The 24,339-nt window shown below is 40.3% G+C and overlaps 1 protein-coding gene across 1 annotated transcript; it reads right to left on the bottom strand.

The window, feature by feature from the left end:
* Positions 1 to 6,282: 6,282 nt before the first annotated feature.
* LOC119417886 (cAMP-specific 3',5'-cyclic phosphodiesterase 7B) lies at positions 6,283 to 23,382 on the bottom strand. Its single transcript, XM_037685136.1, has 12 exons — positions 22,794 to 23,382; positions 16,579 to 16,668; positions 13,772 to 13,935; positions 13,622 to 13,685; positions 13,410 to 13,505; positions 13,064 to 13,164; positions 11,317 to 11,448; positions 11,141 to 11,232; positions 8,884 to 9,028; positions 8,695 to 8,791; positions 6,583 to 6,663; positions 6,283 to 6,488 (listed from the first exon to the last, which is right to left on the bottom strand). Exons 1-12 carry the CDS (start codon positions 23,227 to 23,229, stop codon positions 6,283 to 6,285), a joined length of 1,704 nt encoding a protein of 567 aa, XP_037541064.1. The 5' UTR covers positions 23,230 to 23,382.
* Positions 23,383 to 24,339: the final 957 nt, after the last annotated feature.

Here is a 24,339-nt window from a genome sequence, read left to right as displayed (position 1 = left end):
TCCACCTCCTGCTTGTAGCTGGACTCATTGTTTGTGATGCATCCCACCACCGCTGTATCATCTGCAAACTTTAAAATATGACAGCCTGTATGGGTAGCTGCACAGTCATGCGTGAGCAGAGTGAACAGGAGGGGGCTCAACACACATCCCTGAGCGGAGCCAGTACTGAGGGTTAAGATGGAGGAGGAGAAGTTGTGGATCCTCACAGACTGAGGCCTGTTTAAGTCTAGGACCCAGTTGCAAATGGAGGGGCTCAGTCCTAGTGTGAATAGTTTGTCAGAGTCAGAGTTAGAGATTCTTTATTGTCATTCGCACCTCATGTGGTACATGTGGTAGAGCGAAATTATGTACACAAGGTCCCAGATTGTCCATCAGGGTTTGGGGGATCATGGTGTTGAAGGCAGATGTGAAGTCCACAAAGAGCATACGGACGTAGGAGTCCTTCTGCTCCAGGTGGGTGAGAGCAGTGTGGACCACAGAGGAGATGGCATCCTCTGTAGATCGATTCTCACGGTATGCGTACTGGTGAGGGTCCACGTTGATGTTGATGGTTGTTTTGATGTGAGTCATGATATGACATCTGTAGGAGTGCAGCTTGGAGGGAAACCCATCATCTATCTGCACCGCTCACGTTGGACTCGCTTCTCTGTGCAGAAAGGGATGGACAGGACCACGGAGACAAACAGTTGTAGCAGCGCTCTCATTCTGAACAAGACATTAAGAATCAGATAATACAAACACATGAAGACACACACACACACACACACACACACACGGGATGATGACTAAGACGAGGAGAATTAACCCTTTCGCTGCAGAAGCCAGACATACAAAGTGAAAAAGTATGAACGCCACAAGTTTCATTTTTCACTTTCTGCACGTGGCGAAGGGGCCGAGGAGACACTTGACATGTCTCCAACTCAGGCGTGAGTACAGCCTCTGTCTTCTTGCTTCCTCGGTTACTTTTGAGTCAAACACCAATCAGGCCCGGGTCCCGTTCACCATCGTACCTCTACTGATGGAGGAGGAGGGGTGTGGCGGGGGGAAGTTGATGGTTATCGGCATGGTGGGTCAAATGTATTTACAGAGGGAGTGTCTGAACGACAGTCATTAAGGGGCCTGAGGGGTGGGGGTAGGGGGGGCTGTGTTTGCAGTGTCAATATTTACAGTGACACACACTAGATGAATGCTGACATGACTCCGGTGAAATGTATGGGTGTGTGTGTGTGTGTGTGTGTGTGTGTGTGTGGGAGTGTAAGGTAAAATAACCTGTATGAGTCACGCTTCAAAGAACAGATTAGCTCTGAAATCAAACCTTCAGCATCTTCAGATCAGTAATAAAATAAAAACCTCTGCCGTGTCTTATCTGAAGGGTCCCGGTCTGCAGATGTCTTCTTCTGCACATGGACCTGAAAAGGTGTGTGTGAGAGCGGGGAGTGGGTTGTGTTAAGTGTTTGAAACAGGCCTCCGGTTGTGTTTATGGACAAGATAAAGTTTAGAAGTGTAATGGGATTTATTGATGGATTCTGCATCTTGCACAATCTACCATTTGCATTGCAAAGTCATGCAAATGAGGGTGAGGCGGGCGGTGTGGATCACCACCTCACATCTGTGTCCTCGCCTGTGTTTAGCTTTTTTACTTGTTCTGACTGCTTTTCTCTTGTCTCCTGTATGGGAAAGTGAACTTCTGCTTGTTTTGTTTGAGACCTTGGTTGAAAGAAGCATCCTCTCTACTTGTTTTATGAGTCAACGCTGTGACTCATTCATCTTCATCCTCTCTCTTGTTTGGCCTGTAAACTACAACCAAACACAACTTCACGCTGGGGGACTTCACCCTGCCCCCTCATAAGTTCCAAAGGTTTTCTGTTGACACAAAAGCTCACGGCCCCAAGCCATGGTTGCATCACAGGAATCGTCATTTTGACTCAGCGTCTGACCTGTGCCTTATTTTTACTCTAAACAAAGCAGCTGAGGAAGACTCCCCTTGGACTGCCAGTGATGGAGGAAGTCAGCCATAGGAAGCCACTTTAACTGCTTTGTTGCCATCTAGTGACCAGAAGGTGAAAATAATTCATCCGCGCTCTTGTCACCTCAGTTTTGGCTCATCCTCAAACAAAACAAGAACCGAGTCATCGTTCACATTCTTCTTTTCCTCTTGTTTCTTACCCGTGTGTGTTTTTCTGCTAACTTTGTGCTTTTTTGAATCTATCCATATCAACAAAGTCCATGCTCAATAATCCAGGTATACAATCCAACATTTTTCAGTCAGGTCATCTGGACAGTTTCTTTTTTTTTTTTGTGCTGAAACGTTTCAACTTCGATCCAGAAGGCTTCATCAGTCAAGGAAATGCACAACACAAAACTGGTTCTTCCTCCAACAGCTTCCTCCAAAGTGGAACAAACCAGTTATGCTGGTGCTAAGATGGTCTCTTTGGCCCCCTCCTCCATTGCCGGCCCTCTTCCTTGTCCATATATCAAAACTGTTCAGCTCGACCTGGAATATTTTGCTGTGACTTTTGGTTTTTGTAAAGTTTCTACTTTTAAAAATATTTTACTTTATTTTTAAAATACAATTCCCCTTACAAACATCTACATCTCCTCAGTTTCTTCACTTTGAAATCTTGTCCAGCATGCTACGTTTAGCAATCATTTAGCTACTTTTTCTTTTCAGCAACCCCTTTGTTGCTTTTAGTTTTTAGTTATGATTCTGCTTGCTTTAGCTATCGTTAGTTTTTAGCTACAGTTGGCTAATTTTAGCATGTTTTGTTAAATTGAGCTATTTTTCAGTTCATTTTTGCTTTTGAATCAGATTCGTCCATTTTAGCTACTGCTCTTTTGCTTTTGGCTATTATTTTGCTGCCTTCAGCTACTGTTGTGCAGCTCTTGTCTACTGTTATGTAGTTTAATTAATTTTAGCTTTTGACTTCTGTTTTGTAACTTTTATCTTTAAGCAACCGATTTACTAATTTCAGTATTTCATTTTGGAAACGCTTGAATCTTTCTTCAAGATTATATTTTTTATGAAATAAGTCTGCAAAACAGCTGTCATGAAAACAGAATATATGAATACTTAAAAGTAATCTAACTCAATATTATGTTTTTATGACCCGAGTGGCAGAAAAAAGGTCTAATTTTGCCTTTTGTTCCCACAAACCAAGAAAATTATTTTTTATTTGCATTATTGTAATTTTAAATATTTACAACATTGAACTTAGCAGCATCTGAGGAAAACCTGAACTATTAATTAGTTAATATCTTATCTGTTGCAGATATCTCCATGAACGACCTAAGTTTGGACAAATTTGGACTGAACCCATAAGCTAAAGGCTAACCTGGCTAGCAGTTATATAGGCATTTGCTAGCTGTAGTGCAAACAGTGGCGGCGGCAGCTAGCTATAGCAGTTTGGGGCACTTCCTGCACGAATGCCATGTTTCTGTTGGAATAAAGGTGTTATGCAAAACTGATGCCTGTGCAAGATTTTTAACGTTTTGGTTTGCAGGAACCCCTACGATGAGTCTATTTATTTATTTATTTTGGACATGATTTTAAGCTTCAGCAACCCACGATGGTCTTATTGCTCTGACTAGCCATTAGCTCATCACTAATCATATTTAAGCATTTTCTTCCAACTGAGTAAATTTGGATAAAACTAATGTTTTCCACAGAACTCCATATCAGAAGGTCTGGTCTATCCTCTTTAGAAATAAAAATTGTAAATGAGCTAACTCCCGAATTGTTTAACTGAATTACAGAATTGCACCGCTTAAAAGGCGGCTGCATGTTGGAGTAGCTCTCTTACATTCATTCTGAGATTTTGCTTTGGAAAACTTTAATTACAAATTTTTCTGGATGTAAATAACTTTTTTTTGGATGATTACTTCATCTGGTATCAGATGCTGTGCTGCTGGAAGGATTGTTACTGAAACCTTTTTCACATTTGGATATTTGTTATGATGCGTAACCATAACAACAAGGTGGTTTTCTACAACTGGGAGCTACTGATTAACATCTCAAAAGCCCAAATAAGACCTCAACTACAGCACCAAATCCCAAATGAATTGAAAAGGAGGTGCCGTGGATGCATTACCGTTTACCTGGAGGCTGTGCTCGAGTGCCTGACCACAGCTTAAAACAGCGGGAGGACTGAGAACATCCCCTGGCACCTGCAATTAAGTCCGCAGATGAGCTACAACAACAATTAATTTCCCTTTGGGATTAATAAAGTATTTTTGAAGTGAATTGAATTGAACTGCAGATTAGTTACAATTGAGTTGAATATTTAAATGAACAAAACACAAGACGTTGACATTTTCTGTAACGTGTTTATTTCCAAAGAGTCATGTAAAGGTACACGTGTTGTAAAGCTGATATTACTCAATGTACACATACAGTACATATTCGTAGTAGTAAGTAAAACCAGTTATGGCTCGGTTACCCTGTAACAGTGTTCATTCAGAGAGGTATTCAAACACAGTCGGGCCTGAAGCCTTCCAGCTCATTTATCAAGAATCAACAAGAACATTTAGGTAGCATTTTTCTAAAGCGACACTTTAGGCTGAGAGTTAAAATCAGGTTTGCTTTTAGGGCTGGAAGCTGTAAAAAGACTCAGTCGTGATACTCTGGTATTTAAAAAGACAAGTTAAAAGTGTTTGACAAGGTTAGGCTTGTGTTCGGGGACATTCTGTGAACGCAGCACCGACAACCATGAGACCACATAAAATAAAGACATAAACGAGACGAGGCGGAGCTGCAGGCAGAAACCAACTTTCTGACAGTTTGATTGTTGCTCTGCACCTCAGAGGGACAGCTTTGAGCAAATTCTTTAGTTTTACACCTGCTGTAAACAGAACATTTAAATATTATCTTACATAAAACTCTGAGCGCCGGCTGGGTTCGTCCTGCTCAGAGACGATATATTAACGTGAACAATCTTTAAGTGTCCGGAGCGAAGCGATAAAAAATAAACTGTACATTTTATGTTTGGATCAACTTGTATTTACAAAGAGCTGCAGCAGGAAGTATTGTCGCGGAGCAACCATGGCCAGTGAGCGTGAATAAATAGGACTTGAGTCAACGTCTCCCTCCAGTAACAGTAAGAAATACTTTGATATTAAGTGCAGAATAAAATACATGTGTAGTTCCTACACGACACAACGCAGTGCACAGTGCCGGCTGTGAGCGATGCAAAATGAAGTAGAAAACAGTAACAACGCAGTGAGCTGATGTTTTGTAGAACAGTATAGAACACCTTGGCAAAAGTTCACAGGTCCAAGATCCAATCCGACCCTGATACAGAGACTGATCAGGAAACAAGCCGCTACAGTACCGTGCGTGTCAGGATGCTGATATGGACGAACAGGCAGGAACTGTTAGTGATACACGATACTGTGAAACTTTTCTTTTTGTCCAGAAAACACAAAACAACGTTTCACTGATGGACCGAGTGGCGGTTAAGGCTCGAGCTTGTTTGGCTGTTTCAGAGTGAACACCAGAGAAAAGATGAAAACACTGCTGAGAGTTTTTGGCATGTGGACTGCTGGAGTTCTTCACAGTATGTACAAGTACACATTATACAGCTTATTGTTACACCAGGCTGAACTTTTTGTTATTTTCCTTTCAAATGGCTCTGTGTGTGACTCGGCGCTAAACGTCCAGCTGACAGCGCGAGTCGTGACTCGACCCAAGTCACTTCAGATCAAACCGTGTGCTGCACACGACCACAACTTAGTGCTGAGAGTTAAAAACGCACTTCAGGTCCGACGGGAGTGCAAGCGCTACAAAAATGTACAAGAAACAGTGAAAAGAGATTAATACGTATCATTGTAACATTTTAAAACGTAATGAATTGTCATTATATTCATTTATATATTCTTATTATTCTGTCGTATAATTCTCAGTCCAGCTGACTTGTAAATACTTTAGGCTTTTTACATTTTTGAATTCTCCTGTCAGCACTGTGTAAACACAGCCGACATGTCTGTCATCAGTCTGAAGCGTTTCATTTTAACATGTTTCCTCAGATCATCTGAAGCAGATGTGTGTGTATATGCACTTCTTTTTTTTACTCAAGATAGTCTTTATATTCTTACAAAGCGTCATTCATCCCCTGCTCCAGCAGAGGGAGCCGTTTTTCCACATACCCTGGCCAAGCTGCCTTCCAGAGCTCCCCTGCCTCAGAGCCTATGAGCAAGCAGCTGTGGGAGGAATAAAGAGTTTGATAAACACTCCTCTCCTCCAGGAATACAGGAAGATTAAACGCCTCAGGGAGACACGAGGAGGGATTAAGAGACGTCCTCCCCTTCCCCGCCTCCTTCCTCGGGCTCGGGCTCGTCAGCTCGTGGTTCTGGAGGCATGCGCGCGCGTCGGACACGACTCCAGCGAGCCTCGTTCTTGTGCAGGTTGCCCATCATTAAGTGGCTGAGTGGGCTGGGTTCAGTGAAGCGCTGCCACTCTTCAAACAGAGGCTCCACGATGTACGACATGAAACCTGAAACATGACGCAGCGTTTTTCAAGCTTCTGGGTTGGTCTTCAATGATGTTTGTTTGTTTGTTTGTTTATTGTTGTGCTGTTTATAACTCACCGATCTGGACCGCTGGGACAGAGTCCATGTGTTTGTCACACAGAGGACTAATGTCCAAGTTCAGCTTCCTCTCGAGGTCACCTGCCGGTTGAACAGAATTACAGAAATAAAGTAACGCTAATAAAACATATACATTTTTTTTTACATATTATGTTGAATTTCTTTTGTTGTTGTTGTTAATAAAAAAAAAATACTGAGGATCACAAATCTCCAGGTCATCTGGACGGTTTCTAATTTTGTTTTAAGACACTTCACCCTCCATCCAGAAGACTTCATCAGTCTGAGGAAACACCAAACAAAACTGATTCTCTATGGAAGCAGATGTGTCTCAATTTTCAAATTAAAATGGATTAATAGAAATGCTTTTCATTTTCAAAATAAAGCTGCATGTTTTGACTCATAAATAACATTTAAAATAAATCATTTTCATTTTATTCTTCAAGACTGCTCAGTTTGTAAATTAATTAAAATGATAAATAAAATGACGTTTAACATTTACTTTCCAAAATTGAAAATAATTTATTTTAAATTTAATTTATGTGTCAAAACACGCAGCTTTGACTTTGAAATGAAAAAGCATTTCTGCGCCGATTCATTTTATTTTCAAATTTGACATTTCAAAATGAATTTTGGTCACTTTTTACAGGGATACATTTGAAAATTAAATGTTAAAACATTATTTATCATTTTAATTAATTCACAAATTGAGCAGTCTTGGAGAAGAAAATGAAAATGCAGTTTGGATTATTTTAAATGTTATTTATGAGTCAAAACATTCAGCTTTATTTTGAAAATGAATAGCATTTCTATTAATCCATTTTAATTTGAAAATTGAGACATTCGCTTCCATACTTCTCCCCCAACAGCTTACTCCAAAGTGGAAAAAATCCAGTTATGTTGGTGCTAAGATGGCCTCTGGTGCTCGCCCTCTCCCTCGTCGACAGGACGGAGGGCGAAACGTCTCAACATAAAAAAAAAGAAACCATCCAGATGACCTGACTGAACATTGTTGGATTTTACACCTGGATTATTAAACATGAACTTTGGTCCAAAGCCCCAAAGTTTCGAAATGATTATTGAGCTAAAAATGTTTTGTAAATCAAGACTAACGTTTAGGAATTAGCTGCTTTTTTTTTATCGTCAGCTTGGCAGTTTCACGAGCAGAAATAGTGTGAAAGTTGGATCGTACGTCGAGCTCACCGCACTAAAATATCCGACACCACATCCCCTCTGATGCTGACAGACTGCAGCAACTTAATCACACATGCTCTGATGTTTATATATGAAGAGGTTCTAATCTGAATTTTCTCTTACATGGTCTAATGCAAGTTGAGAGGATGTTGCTCCTTTTGCTTTAACGTCCTGTTCAGGGTGTGGCTCACTTCACCTACTCTCTCTCTCTCCTGCCGAAAATCACTCGATAGCATTTACAGCTCTGCGGGCCAGGAGGCTAATGCTGCTAACTAAACTGGAAATCTGCAGCTCCATCTGCGTGTACAAGCTGGATTAGAGACGTCTTTTATTTCCTTAAACTGGATCAAATCAAACGGACTTTGGCTGGATTATTTATGATCACCTGGAATCTCTTTTTGTCCTCGTAAAAATAGTGTGTCAGATCATTCTGAACTGAGCACCACAGACGTGTGTATGCATATATAAGCATAAATATAATATGTATGAATGTGTATTTATAGAGATTTATTTTCTTACAGTATTATTTTTTTATTAATCAGAGACCATTTGATGTTTTTTTTATTTTTAGAATGAATGCATGGAGGGTTGTGACACATCAACCGGAGTGAAAGAAAAGCGCATCCCTCCTCCACTGTGCTGTGGCCGACCTGAATGCTTCTATTCAATATTTCAGCTTTTTTCTGCTCCATAAAGCAGGAGAGTTTATTTTTCAGAATAAAAGCACCCCATCATTCAGTTTTTCCAAAGTCAACATCCTCTCTTTGTAGGAAATCTGACATTTAGTTGCATTTTCTCCAAACATTTCTGGTGCTTTAAAAGCAGATTTGGCATCAGTGCTTCAAATGCAACTTGTATTAGAGCCAGATAAAGACATAAGGTCTGTTTATACTTCATTCAGACTTTGAGGCGTCTTCTCACCCTGCCTGTAGAACTCCTCACACACCCTCTCACCCCACTGTCTGCTCAGCTCCCAGTCCCGACATGGATTACACACGTCGGCACACTTCAGAGCAATCTGATGGCCAGAAAAGGAAAAAAATCACATATTACATAGGGATGTACGTTTCCAGCAAAGTTATCATATTGACTAGCGTACGGGAGCTCTACCTGCAGTAGAAAGTGTCTGTGAGAGGCCAGCTGAAGGTCCAGGTCCTGGCTGTCCAGATGTTCTCTGAACGACAGCAGGAATTCGTTCTGTCGGCTGATGTCTGTAGCCAGGATGATGGACCCCAGCTGCTGCTCTATGGCCTGCCTGCAGAGGTGAGCGAAACAAAAAGCACAAGTCTGACCCATCTTCTGGATGAACATGTTAATGAATGACCTCTGACCTTCCTGTTAGAGGTAAACTCAAATGACAGCATCAAATATACTTTTATAATTTTACTAAATCAGACTTATTCAGGTTATATTTGTACAATAACGTCTACGACGATACAAGTTATTTATCAATACTGGTAAACTGGGGCAGGACACATCAAAGGTCACCTTAAAGGCAGTGAGACCAACCATTGAATCAAACTTCATCAGGTGCAGAAGCACTTTTTTTCAAATCCCCTCTCTTCAGTCTAAGATTACACAAACAAAACCAGTGCTTCCAGGAGGTCGCATACAAAAGGTTTCAGATGGTCCAAGGAGATGCTGTTTGATCCAGACTCCGTGGACACAAAGTTTCAGGTAGTAACAAACATTCAGTACAAAGTAACGCTGAGACTCGACCTCCAGTTATCCTCTAACAGGATAATGAACCTGTGATCTCGCTCATGGTCAGAAAGATGCCACTTCTATGTGGGTTTAGTCTTTTACTGAAGAACAAAAGTTACTGAAGCTTCTGAAAAATGCAGCTGATAAAGTTTTACACGTTTCTGTCTGTGCGGCGTTTGTGCGTTCCTAGGCAGGTTTTGTGACCAAGGAAGAGTTTGGAGGAGAAAATGATGTTAGTCACTGCTGTGAGCCATGCAATGTGATAATCAACTATTGATTAGTTTGCAAACAACAGAATAATTCCCTTCTCCAAATTATTGGACTTGATTTTTTATTTGGCTTAAAGATAAAGTGTTCCCTCTGTGAAGCTGATTTGGCTTCATGACTAGAGCCATGGCGAAGCTCAGGAGAAGTTTCATCCAGAACGCTAAAGAAGAAAAATAATCTGAAACTCAAATTATCATAAATTCCGCCATATAAGTCGCATCAGTCCAAATATGTCTAATAAAGTGGAAAAATCCATAAATAAGTTGCTTCACTGTATACGTCGCATTTATTACGTCACCGCTGACAACCCAGAAATGTGGGCCGGTGTTGTGCCAAAAATCGATGGGCTGTCAAATGGCGGTCGCAGGAGGAAGGACTTTAACAAGAATTTAACAAGATTAACACTTAAAAACAATTATTTGCTCGAAATTATAGTAAATGTGTTTGCTTAATAAATGCACTTTGACGGTCAAATCAGCTGCATTTCAAATGTATTCGCTGCCTCGGTGCTCCGGTAGCGCGCAGAGGGAGGAAAAAAAGGAGGAACGCTGCTCGTTTCTTGGAAATTTAACAAGAAAAGCGCCTAAAAGAATTATTTGTTTGCTTGAAATTATAGCAAGGTGTGTCTCAGTTGAACTTTTACTTAATAAATGCACTTTAATGGTCACGTTAGCTGCATTTCGCCGGAGTGGTGCAGCGAAATGAAGCTGAGGTTGCTCCAGGCAGCGAGCAGAACGAAGGTGGGAGGCTAAGGCAAGCCGATTGTGTCATTAATAGCTGGTGAAGATTCTCAGTCATCCAGGATATGGTAAATTCAAAAAAGTTCAAGACAAAAACAATCAAGTATAAAGTATAATAAATAAAGTCCAGTTGTTTTTGTCTTGAACTTTTTTGAATTTGTCATTATAGACACGTTTACCTATTACATGATACAACAGTATGCCATACACCTACTACTACTCTGCTGCCATCAAGTGGCTGAAAGTGGCACTGTTCAATTCTTTTTTTCCAGTCAGAATGAATGAAAACGGTCATATCTCAGCCAAAAATTGGTTTATAAATATGGGAGAAAAAAAATCCATAAATATGTCACAGAACATATCAATTATGCAAAAAAAAAAAAAAAAAAACACGATTTACGTGCCAAAAAATACGGTATTTTCATCAGCTTAGTTTTTAATTGTATGAAACCAAATGCTGTGCAGCAGATTACATGAAACAGCAAGACACAGGTATCAATGGTTGATTTGATGTTAAAGATTTACACAAATCAAACTTTTTGACGGATTAAAGTGAGAAGAATCTAAGCTGATGCAGCCTACAAAACAGATTCCTTCTTCATGGACTTGTAAAATGTTGTCATATCAGCATCAATGAAGTTTGCGTGTGTTCTTACGACATGTCAGCCGGCAGGTGGGACAGAAGTCCTGACTCTCGCAGCATGCCCACAGTGGACCTCCAGTGGTGACTCTCCAGCACAGAGGTGTTCTACACAGGACGAGGACCGGTCAAAACATAAACCCAGAACAAGTTCACCCTCACACCGACACTCATCAGGACGTTTGCGTGTACCTGGTAGAGGGAGGCCAGGTGGTGTTGGGTCTTGATGAGAAACGTCTGGTTGACTCCGGGGTGATCGACGTCGTGAGCGGCGGCAGCCGTCAGACCCAGGAACACGTCCAGAGGAGTCAGCTGCTCGGCCAGCTGCAACGCACAAAGATCCACAGAGTCGAGCTTGCTCTTTTGCATGAACTAGAAATAAAGCCTTGCTGCTATGTTGATCACAAAATGACAAAGAAAAGGGATACAGTTCTGTGCAAAAGTCTTGAATCGTCCTTGGTTTTTCCCAATACGTTTTGTTTACGGGGAGCCCGACTTGTTTTAAAGTGGTTTGAACAAGTGGCAACACATTTATGTTCATTATGTGAATAGGTAAAGTTTTAAAGTGTTTTTTGATGCTGTTAATTTTCTCAAAACTGTAATTTTTAGAAGTTGAAATTAAAAATGTTGTTAATTAAGTGTATCTTGAATGAAAAATATTCCATGTTTAAAAAAACGTATCAACACTATTAAAGAACAGGTCTCAAGTATTTATGTTAGACAAATATTTCCATTGCATTAAAGACACAAACTGAAGAAAATGATTTGATAAACATGAGGGTTATGAGGGGGTCCCTGAAACTTTTTCTCCCCTGTAAGGGGTCCCTGAACCCAAAAAGTTCCAGAACATTTTCTACAAGGATTTTTGGTATTTATTCTGTACAGTAATAATTCATCTCTTTTTGTCACTTTTTTTAAATTTAAACAATAACAGGGGATGTAAAGGTCATGGATGTTTTCCACTTACTAATGGCAAATGCTATAGAACCGTGTGCGTGTGCTAAGAGTTGTTTTGTCTTTGCAAAGTGGAGCCTGCAGAAGCATGGAGCCATTCACCTGATAAACTCAAGGTCCTAAGCTGGAAAGCAGAGTTGTCTTGACCTCGCTTTTGTACCATTATAAAAAGACACTTCTTTATACTGCCTGTGAGCAGAACTTGTGATGCAACATCCTGTAACCTGGCTTATCAACAGCTGCTCCATTGTGCAAGATTAAACCTGGACTAAGAAAGATCTTCTCCTTTCCTGTGTGGCTTATTTAATTAATGAGCTGATGATAGGATAATTAAATTATCCAACAAACAATTCAAAAGAACCCTCAGCAGAAATATAACCTTCAGTATCTTCGGAACAAAACATTGGTAGAACTAAATCAGTGCACAATGCACATAATTCTGCGTATTACAAAGTTCATGTTAACCTCCACATTTACAGGATCTTTAATTTAGCGCTCAGAACCAAAGTTCTCACACGTCTTTGCAGATCGTTCTTTAGGACTTGCCCAGCTGTTTATCAGAGCACAGAGGAAAACACTTCATACTGAGTAAAGGACAAAATGACGTATCGATCAGAGAAACTGCAGACTTGTCACTTTGTGACAGCGTGCCTGGTTTCTGTAACGCACAAGCTTGTGAGCTGTATTGAATTTCATTTAGAGCTTTTAACAAAATAGAGTTAATCACAAAAAGCTTTACGGAGCAACAAGAGGACACAAACACAATAACTGAATAAAAGGAAAGCTGTAAAGACACTTAATCTGGTCAGAGGGCTTCAGAGGCATCTCTGAGCTTTAGATGGATGTGCCGTTGAGTTCAAGTGAGCGGGAATCATCCCTCTGGGAGCACGGCTAATAGATCATGTCCAGCAGGAGCTCCAGCCTTACTGTGTATGACAGGGGACACGACAGCAGAGAGAATGTGTGCGCCTTTTTTTATTTTTACCTTGGGCTCCTTCATGTAGCAGTACATGGCTTGAGTCACATCAGCAGCGTGAACAGCATTGTGATATGGATTGTGGGAATGGTAATCGTCCTGCACCAAACCTGGAAAAACGAGCGAATCAGTCAAGAGAAACGATCCGTGTATGCGTTTTATTAAATAAAATAAAAATGTTTTTTGGTATTCAGAGAAGCTCGTTTTGACTTCTCGTGAAGTTTTGACAAATAAAAAACCCTGTTTAACCGTTTTAAAGCTGCAGAGACGGCAGATTTCTAGTCAAGAACCTAAAAGAGGGGACGCTATTATAACTTTAGAACAAGACAAAATGGAGGATTTTCTCACAGCGTACCAAGAAACCTGTGCAGTTTAACCATGTCCAGCTGGAAGTGGTGGATCAGACCACAAACATTGAAAAGATGGCACATGAGAGTCACCAGACTGTTACCTAAAACACAGAAAAATCAGAAAAACATTTCAACTCACAGGGGAGGGACAGGAATATGCGAGGAACGTAATTAAATCAATCAGACTAATGCAATGAGTCAAAAATAATCCTCTCACCGTTTGTGAGACGATCGAAGAGGAAAATGTCGAAGCTCCACGCGTCTACTTTTGACAACATGTGCTGTGAGGAAAGACGGAGAGCTGTGGGTGAGAAGAGTGTCTCACTCGGACAAAGAGTGAGGGGGACGCTTGTGTTTGTGTCCTCACCACTGCCTGTCCCAGGTAGTCATCGTCCAGGAGGTGCAGCGACCCGGGAGTGTGTGAAACCAGACCCCTCAGCAACCTGGAGGCGTGAAAGTATCTCTGGAAGCTCAGCAGACGTTTTAACTTCCTCCTCGTGCCGGTCTCTACCTCCTCCTGCTGCGCACTCGCTGAAATCAAGAAATAAGAATATCATGAACCAGCTCATTAGATGTCAGAAAGCTCTACAGTGATGCATGTGTAAAAAGGAAACAGATTATTTTTGTTATTTTTATTTACTTCTTGTTAGAGGCCTGTCGCGATAAACAATAAATCAAATAATCGCATGACAAATGAAAATTATTGACCTCATTTTCATTTATCGGCTTTATCGTTTCTTCATGTCTCTCGTTCTATTGAAGACACTGGATGAAAAAAAAGCTCAGTGTTCTTCACTGATCCCTCCCTTTCTCTTTAAAATCTATTTTAACGATACAAAATCATGTTTTTGGATCCTTAATAGCAGCTAAGCTGAGAAGCTAAGCTACGAGCTAAGCTAACAGGCCGACTTCGGGGGAAAAAACCTTCATCTTGTTGAAGCTCCAAAATTCACGGTTGAAACTTGTGTCTTCGTGTAAAAAGCTGTTTTTCTCTGCAAAAAGAAGCTGAGAACTTGTTTACTGATTTTTTTGTTAAAAGCTTTGTGTGACAAATGCTACGCTAAAGAGCTCAAACCACAACGAGTGTCCGCCATTTTGAAAACCGGAAAACAAAAGGCAATAGAGATAGCCGATGTCACATCAAGGGGCCTCCCATTTTTCTTAAAGACACACGCTGCTCGCTCCCTCACTATCCATCCTTTGGTACTGTCTTATACTGCCATCTGGTGGTCGAAAAAGGTTCTACACTAAAAACAAATTAACCAGCATTTCTTCTTAAAGTTGACAATAATTACTAATTATTGTCCAATTTCAAACAATATCGTTTATCGCAATAATTTCTGAGACAATTAATCGCCCAGCAAAATTTATCGTGACAGGCCTAATTGTTGTACTGTACTCTGTGTTGTCAAATGTACTGTGCTGTGAAAAATTATCCTGTTGTTTTATTGTTGTTTTTTTGGTCACACACTTCAGATCAAGCAAATGTTAACTTCAGACAAAGATAACCCAAGTAAATACAAAACACCATTTTTAAATGATTTTATTTATTAAAGTTTTTTTTTTTTTTTTTTTAAGTATCTAAATCAACCTTGTCCTCTGTGAAAAATTGCTCTCTAACCCTCGGCACGGTTCGTCAGTAAAGTTAAATGCATGCGGTGCTGGGAAGTTGAGTTCAGCTCAGATAAATGCAGATGCCAATTTAATTACAAAAAAAAAAAAAAAACCTAGATCTGAATCACTATCATTTCTAGAATTTGGTTAAACAGTTAACAGAAGTAGCGTTCTTTAAACTGGTGAACATTTTATCTCTGCTTTTCACTTTTGTTCTTTAAGCTAATTTATGACTTGACTGCAGTCTCAGTCAAACTAAACCATTTAACAAGTTAACTCTACATCTGTTTTTAGTTGTTGCGGTGACGTAAAAATGTCACCATTACGCACATAAAGAGCCTCTCCTCATGCAGATCAACGTGTTTATATCCTGCACTGACTCTGGTAGTGCTGGACTGAGCGTGGTGGAGCGACAAATTAATATTTTATTTCAATTTAATGTTAGTATTTGTAACTTATAAGATCAATTTTAAAATGATAAAGTTGACGTAGACTTGTCTGATTGCCAGGAGCGATGGTTTTGTTTTTACAGTACAAAAAATGAGGAGCAGAAGTTTGTCCCAACATAACATCTATGTTATATAGCTTAACGTAAATGTACAAATATACATGTAATATAAACATAGAATATAAAATGAAAGTATACCAGTTGTTCCTCCGATCAGACGCTCGTGAGCTAAATTGATTTCAGCTGCAACCCTGGTTTATCAGTTATCTAAGCCTTTAACAAATATAAAACCATAGAGTGATTTAGTTTAGTAAACATGGCTAATGCAAACATATGAGACAATTTCCCACAAATATGTTAAAGCATCTAATAAAAGATTGTTTGTTTCCTTAGTTACTATAGCGACGGACTACAGAAAAAGGTGAACCACTTGGACACAAAACTACCCTGCAGACGCCTCACTATAACCCACAGCTTTAGTTTGATTGGACAGCTCAGACCCTTTCTGCACGCACAATGACTTTAGGCTGGATTTACACACATTTATCCTTCCATTAATCTGGGTTTACCTTGTCAGCAAGGAAATAAAGAAGGTGAAAATGTAACTCAGGCCACACCGGTGTGATCACCGAATGTTAAAATCATTTAAAAGGTAAATATGTTGCACAAGCACCAGACTTGCTCTTTCAAATGCCATAAATTAATTATAATATTCAGTAAAAGTAGTACCGGTAACAAATTCCTCTTACAAACTGTAATCTTTATTTTTTTTTAAATCAATTATTAAAATCCTAAATTAAGAGTACAAATGATAATCTTAATAGTAAGGAGCTTTTTGTGTGTGTTGCTGGTCTTATCTTCTAGATTTACTGTTTTTCATTAAAGAGACAGTGACAATTATTCCCTTTGTTCTCGTTTAAATAAAATAAATGAAGGTAAATACTTTGTTTAATTTTTTTTGCCAAACTTCACAACTCATTTGTAATTTTAAAAATTGATTTGTGCCTTAGATTTGCTGAAATTCAAATCAGACAAACTGGAAGTTTTGCACAAAGAAAACCGTTTCGGTTCTGAACTGTGTGCAGTTCTGTTGCTGGCCGTGTGACTCTTACTTTTCAGGATCCGCAGGTCGATCAGCGGGAAGGAGCCTCGTCTCTCTGCCAGCAACACGTCAGCATGCCCAGCGTTCAGCCTGCCATCAGCTGTAGAGGACAGAAGAGGAGAAAGTAGCCAGTCAAAGCCAGGAAGAGGAAACTCTGAGGAGAAAGTTAAAGATCGATAGTCAAACTCAGTGGTTCCCAACCCAGGTCCTTGAGGAACACCATCCCGCATGTTTTAATTGTTTTCTTGCTCCAACACACCTAATTCAGTGATTTAATTACTTCCTTGTGTTTTGCAGAAGCCTGTTAATCATCCATTCATTTAAATCAGATGTGTCAAAACAGGGAAACTAAAGCATGCAGGACGGTGTTCCTCAAGGACCAGAGTTGGGAACCATTGGGTAGATGACTGAACAGAGGGTTCTAGCCTTAAACACAGGGGTTTTCAAAATCATTTGTGCTGTAAAATGTATTTAAATCAGCTGCAATGAAAAAAAAAAAAAGACATTAAATAATAGAACATGGCATCCGATCTAAAAGACTTTTGGTGAAAAAGGGATTTATTGCACTGTGCAACAAGACGAGTTGTTATGTAACAGGTTGGTGCTGCTCTGACTCTTAAGAGTCGGAAAGTAATTTTAGGTCCAGAACCAAGATGTTCTATGTGAAAAGTCTTGATTGTTGACACGTTTTATAACAAAAACAATAAATCCGCACGGAGAATTGAACACAACTCTGTCATTCTGAAAGTTTGTCAGAAAACAACTACTTGAGGTGTTTTTGAATTATTTTTATTCCACTGCAATTGTTCACCCATTGGATTGTGAAGGAACATAAAAGCACAACAACACTCTGAATCCTGGAGTAAAAATGTGTAACTTATACACCACAAGGCCAGAGGCACAAAGACCAAACAGAACTGGGTCTGCAGTGGGGGTACAGTAGTCCCTCGCTCTTTCGCAGTTTTTCAAAGTAAGAGTGGACATGACACACAGTTGGCTGATTGATGGATGAGCCACACAAACGGCATGGATTTTTATTTTTTATATAAATAATTTTAAATGATTTAGCACCTGCGTGCAGCCCACAGGTGCAGGGAGAAGCTCCCTCTGCAGCCTGTCATGATCTCCACTTACTGCCACCTGCAGCTCTCTGCCACGCCTACATTTCTCCTCCGGCTGCAGCAGCCTTTGCTGTCCAGCTGCACCGATCGACTTTTGTCTTCAAACTTAAACTTCAAAAAGTATGTCACATCATAAAACCATCATAATCACAAAATATAAAAGTGTTAAAAAGTTATTTGAAATTATTTTACAACTTCTATGTTCGGCTGTTACAGTGTAAATGATCAAGAAGTACATTTCTGCTCCGTACTGCATCAGCTGAGTGAAGAGTTAACCGTTTCAATTTAAATTTAAATTGTTTATTTACACAGAAGGAGGGAGATTGGGAGTGAAAGTTGAACTTGGACTACTGCATTCCTACTTCACGGGTTTTCACTTTTCATCCAAACTTTATTTAGACAGGTTAATCCCATTGATCCTCTGGGACTCATTTACAAGAGAGACCTGAACCGCGGGGGGCACGGGCCCCTAAACCCCGTGATAAACGAGGGACTAGTGTACACAGAAAATCTTCACTTGAACAAAGTGAAAACTAATGAATCGTTTATAAACAAGCGGTTAAGGAAGTGGAGCGTATTATACCCCAGAGGTTGCCAGTTCACATCACCTCAGTGACTCCCGCTGAAAAGATGCTAAAAGCAACTTTTAATGAGTTTGCAGTAACTTCCACAAGTTACTGGATTTCGTGTATAAAAAGCCAAACGGTTTTTGCAGGTAGGTGTGATTTTTGTAAAAAAAATGGACATCAAAAATATGATGGAAAATTGTCATAATAATAATATTAGTGCATACAGTCAGACAAACAAATACAAATACAAAGCAGCTTATTTTAAAATGATCTACTTTGTGCAAAAAAAGGAACAAATGGGGATAAACTCATTATTTTTTTTTTTACAATCTAATGTATTGGCAGACCATGACAAGAATATAATCTGCTGGAATACACAAGATCACTCTCCCAGATTATGAACAAATGTATACAAACTCCCGCCTCCAGGTATTTTTTAATCTTTGTTTTTCTTTTATAACCCCCCCCCCCCCCCCCCTCCTTCCGTCTGTCTCCACCTCCTCTGTAAAACTTTCTATCATCCTTCTCCATCTGATCCGTCCTTCTCATCACCGCCTCTTTCTGCTTTCTCTTCCCATAACTGGGTCATTGTTTTCATGCTGCACAGAACTGGGTCATTCGCGGTGGAAACATGAATCAGTCAGAACGCGTGTTTGAAGACGAAGCCACCCTCGTGCCCCCGAACGCAAACGCTTCTGTCGCATGAGTCCACGCACATGCAAAAGGAGGTTAAAATCCTTGTTTTGAAATGTAAAAACATGACAGCACATTTCTCACCCACGCATGAGGACAGGAGAAGAGCTGACAGGAAGAATATGTTGACTTGGATTCACTGGGACTCTGTGGGCGTTTGTGCTTTTGGGCTGTTTTCCCCTTTCAAAGGTTGACTGTTAAAACCCAAAGCTGAGCAGTTCTGAGTCAAAGACAGCTTGGTTTAGATACGCAGGAGCGAATGATGTGTCCTCCTACTGGCAGCTGGTCCTCCATGCACAAACACAACATCTTACTGGTGGAACCAAATTATTCATGAAACATAAGATTCACTTGAAATAAGTTCAGCGCAGACGTTTATACAACTCAGTAAAGAAATGAAGGCAACGTTCATTTTTTCTACTAGAATATTTTTTAACTGAGTGACTGAAAAGTTTATTATTGGCTTTTTAAATGAACATGTTGCAGAAATTTAGTCCTACCACACTACAAATATTTTCAGATATTTTATCATTCATTTAAAATAATGTCCTGACAAGACGGCGGTGACGTCGTATTTTCATGATAACACCAATGCACGATTATAATGATAACATATATAATATACAGTTGTCCCTCAATACTTCGCTGTTCCGACTTTCGTGGACTCACTGTTTCGTGGGTTTTCAACGTAACGACGCACGATTGTCAACTTTATTATTACTCACGTGATTGGGATTGTACGGGTTAAAAAGTTAACGAGAGCGGGAACCAACAAATAGGACAAAAACCAAAACAAAACAAAAAAAAAAACTTTAGACAGGTGCCACCATTCTTTCAATAAGCCTACACTGTAACTAGGCCTGTCGCAATAAACAATAAATCAAATTAATTGCATGATAAATGAAAATTAACAGCCTCGTTTACATTTATCGGCTTTATCGATTCTTCATGTCTCTTTCTACTGAAGACACTGGACGACAAAAGGCTCAACTCCTGTGCCCTGTCCACTGACCCCGCCCTTTCTCTTTTCTCGTTGAAATCCATTTTAACATTCCAAACTTGCGTTTTTGGATCGTTAAAAGCAGCTAAACTGAGAAGCTAAGCTACGAGCTAAGCTAATAGGCTGACCTTGGGGAAAAACCTCCGTCTTGTCGAAGCTCCAAAATTCACGATTAAAACCCGTGCCTTCGTGTAAAAAGTTGTTTTTCTCTGCAAAAAGAAGCTGAGGACGTGTTTACTGATTTTTTTAAATTAAAAGTTTTGTGTGAAAAATGCTATGCTAAAGAGCTCAAACCACACCGAGCATCCGCCATTTTGAGAAAAGAAAAAAGGTATGAGAAACAGCCCATGTCATGTCAAAGAGTCTCCCTCCCATTTGACTTAAAGAGACACGCTGCTCACTCCCTCACTAACCATCCTTCAGTTTAAACAGTCTTATACTGCCATGGTGGCCGAAAAAAGGTACTACACTCAAAACAAATTAACCTACGTTTCTTCTTAAATTTGACAATAATTACAAATTATTGTCAAATTTCAGAAGAAACATAGGCACAGCCGATGGCTCAACATGCCGATCAAGCAACCAAACAGAAGCTGAACAGTTCCCCTTTGTCGTCACTCTCAATGAAACATTAAAAAATATGTCTGCTTTGTGACAAAATGGGTTCCTATTATGTTTGTATCCTAAAATACTGTGTATTGTGCCAAATTTCTCAAGTACTGAAATGTTCAAATTTTTGCATTTGTACAAACTGCATGTCACAGGCACCATAAATTATAATAAATACGCTTAAACACTGACAGAGCACCACTAGGTGGCAGTAACACCAACATGAACAACAACAAAAAATAGGCAAGCGTAAAATTTCTTCCAAAACGTGCTTTTTATTTGATATTGATTACCTTTTTATTTAAGTGATACAATGAGCACAAAGCTAAAGTTTACTGGCAACAAATCAAGACGAAGTAAACAAACAGAAAAAAAAATGCTCAAAACACTGACGTCGTGCTGTTGTTGGTCAATACACAAAACAAAGGTGGGTTCTGTGTGCAAAGTAGGCTGTGACATCATGTCCCCCCAATCTACATTTAAGTACAAACAAATACACTTAAAACAATGTATTTACAGCTCTCTACTTTAAAAAGTATGTGCAGAAATAACTAAGTTTACTCATCAAAAACATGCTGTAAACACAGCACATCTTTCTATGTGTTTAAGGCTTTAATCAAAAATGGTTTCTAACTGGACTCTAAACAGTTCGGTCAAATTATGTTGTCCCCTGCAAAGATTTGTCACGTCAGGAATTTTTAATTTTTTTTTTATCCTTTTAAGCTGTAAGAAAGCGAATCTACAAGCTGCAGTAAGTTAAGAAGAAATTACAAGACTTTGTGGAAGTTCTGTATCATTTTAGAACTGTTTTTTATTCCAACAATTAAAAATAATATAATATAGGAAAGTGAGTGCTTGTTAATCTTTTGGTGATTATGAAGTCAGATTTTTAGTAGTACAGCCATGGGTAAAAAATAAATCAAATAGAAGTTTGTATTGTGTTTATTTTGTTGCATTTTAAAACAAAAACAAAAAAAATAAATCAAGAATAAAGTGAACAAATAGCTAATAAAGTTATGAAATCCAAACAAAATCTACACATTGTACAGAAAACAGTAATTGACACTGTAGCAACAATAAAAAGAAAACATTCATTTACTTTGATGACTTAATTTACTGGATTAGCTGATCATTTTAATCCTCATATTTCAATGTTGTTCTTAACGTGGAAATTTTAATCCTAAACTCCAAAATAAAAATGAGAAAACACAAACTCGTCGTCTGCTCTTGATAAAAACACAACGTTGGTTCTTTTCAGGGATTGTGGGTAAATGTCACGATGACTCAGTGTCCCCGCTGATGGTTACCTCCCGGAGTCTCGACACGTTTAAATAATCTGCAGTCGAACGCTGCTGACAGACTTTCTCTCGCTGCGAGAAACTTTTATTTACGAGGTTGCTGAAGTTTATGGGGAAAGCCACCGGCTGCTGATGTCGCAGGGAATCCCCCAAATAATGAACCATGTCTTCATCGTGAAATCAAAAAACTTAAAATCGTTCCATCCCTGTGATCACACGTCACTGATTTTACTTTTATCAAAACGCCTCTGACACAAGATAATCTGAAGCCAAAACATCAGCACAAAAACACGTCGCAGAACAATAGTCACTGACGTTTTCATCATCGAACACTTAAAAACACTCCCTGACGTTAAGCATCGGTTGGTAAAGCGCCACGCCTCTCGTCACTTCAGACTGTAAACAACATCCAGATGTGGTCACATCAGTCTCATCAGAACAGCTGCAGCTCGGCAGATGGTACCGCAGCTTCATTTACTGGACGCTGTGGCTTTTCGGCCCAAATCCCTCATTCCACCGTCTCATCTAGTCGTCTGTCGGAACGACTCTGAGCCTCGGCCCACGTCACTTACACACGCGCACGCACACACACACACACACAGGCGTACAACCAGAGGCGCGCCGGTCAAAGTTAATCTGTCACACACACACACGCAGGTCCAAAAACCCAAGCGTGTGCAGCGTTGAGTCAAAATGGAGAATGAAAATTAAACACTAATGTAGAAAAAGCACAGAGCTGCAACTGTGAGTGGTGAAAATGAGCAGCTACAAGCTCTATAATCCAGAATATAAACAAGTTATGTTTTAAAGAAGGAGCTCAAAGAAATCTCAATAGGTCACTTTTACGCTGGGATTGCTCCACGAGGCGTCAAACTAAAGCAACATGCATAAAACACGACAGATGTCACAGACATCTTTCTTTATAAAGTATTTACCTTCCAGATGTGCACTACTGTTCTCCAGGTCCTGCTTGCCCTCGTCAGCCTCGTCCCGCACCGCTTCAGTCCAGGTGCTGCCTTCACTTCTCTCTGGCCCCTGAGGGCCTCTCCTGCGAGCTCGCCAAGCTGCCCTGAGCTGCCGTATAAGAGCCGGGAGCTCCAGGGCCAGCGAGAGGCCACCGCAATTAACAGGAGGGGTCCTGAGAGGTCCCCACACCCGCGAGCCAGGAGGCTCGTCCGGATAGACCCCGACGGTGAGGCCGGAGTCCCGCACCCTGAAATCTGGGCCCCAGAGACCTTCGAGTACTGGCATCGCAGCGTCGCGCAGAAAGGGACAGAGCAAAGACGAGAAAGAGTGAAAGTGAATGAGGACGGAGCGGGACGGAAAGGATGGAGGGGACGAGAAAACAGGGAGGAGGGAGCAGCTCACCATCAGACAGGCGTTAAAGATGAAGTGGAGGACAAACTAAAAAACGAACACGAGAAGAGAGGAAGAAACAGCAGCAGGACGGGCGGTGAAAGGAAACAAAGCTCTAAGAAGCACTAAGAGGCGAATCTGGGAAAAGTGTGAAAACCCAGAGAAGAATCTGTTTCCCTCTCACTCAGGCTGCTCCGTCCTTCTGCTGCATCCCCTGTGTTGTTGTTGTCGAGTGGAAAAACCCCTCCTCTCCGCTCCCGTGCACACGCTCTCACTCTACCTATACGCTGCTGCCCCAACAGCAGACCAATAGGGTTTGAGCGAATCCCTTGTGGTTTTGAAAAAACGTGACACACGCCACAGATACACACGCAGCGACACCTTCCCCGCATTGTTTTTCGAGCCATAATTAATCTTCACGTTGACGTAGTAACAATACTTTAGGAAACTAAAAATACTACAAGATGGCCCACATACATTTCAAGCTACAACGTACGGATTCCTCTCAGTCTCTCTTTGGGATGTGTAGCGGCGATCAGTTTTTCTGACACTCAAAAGTCAGCTTTGTGACAGCAGCTAATTAAAATCCAGATATAGCTGCCTTCTTGCCTAAGATGCTACACGCAGGAAAAAAAGCTTTCCTGGAACTACTGAAAGCAAGTCAATGATCCAAGTAATCTAAGTAATAAGTAATTGTAAGCAAGTACAATCTGTTTTTGAAAAGGTCACGTTTTATCAGGGTAAAGTTCCCCTAAGGAACAATCACATGCAGACAAAAGTACTGACACACACACACACACACACATCCACACACGGACATCACGAGGAATCAAGAAATCATTAGAACATGAGCACCAAGATAAAAGATCCAGTCTGAGAGAAGATGTGAGAAGCAGGAGAGATGATGTTGGTCCAGTGACAGAGTGGAAACACGCAGCTGATCTTACAGGGAAATGATTTGTCTTTCCCTGCAGTGAAATTATACGTACATTAAAATGACGAACGTAAAGGTCATTTCAAAATGTCTGGATTCAAGACAGACACCACTCCTTTAACTCCACTAGTTTAGCTCATATTATACAAAGACTGAAATTAAAACAGCTCCAAGATTTGTGAGAAAAACGA

This window comes from Nematolebias whitei, chromosome 12 (assembly GCF_014905685.2).
Source record: "Nematolebias whitei isolate Nwh7 chromosome 12, NemWhi1, whole genome shotgun sequence".
NCBI classification, from domain to species: Eukaryota; Metazoa; Chordata; class Actinopteri; order Cyprinodontiformes; family Rivulidae; genus Nematolebias; species Nematolebias whitei.
The sequence above is the reverse complement of the archived record's forward strand: the minus strand, read 5'-3'. Positions and strand labels throughout refer to the sequence as shown.

Excerpts from the sequence above, each read along its gene's own strand:
- LOC119417886 (XM_037685136.1), bottom strand. The coding sequence starts at position 23,229 with ATGGTGAGCTGCTCCCTCCTCCCTGTTTTCTCGTCCCCTCCATCCTTT. Across the intron at positions 13,686-13,771 it reads ACTACCTGGGACAGGCAGTG|CACATGTTGTCAAAAGTAGA; the intron begins GTGAGGACACAA and ends CTTTCCTCACAG. Across the intron at positions 13,165-13,409 it reads TAAACTGCACAGGTTTCTTG|GTTTGGTGCAGGACGATTAC; the intron begins GTACGCTGTGAG and ends TCGTTTTTCCAG.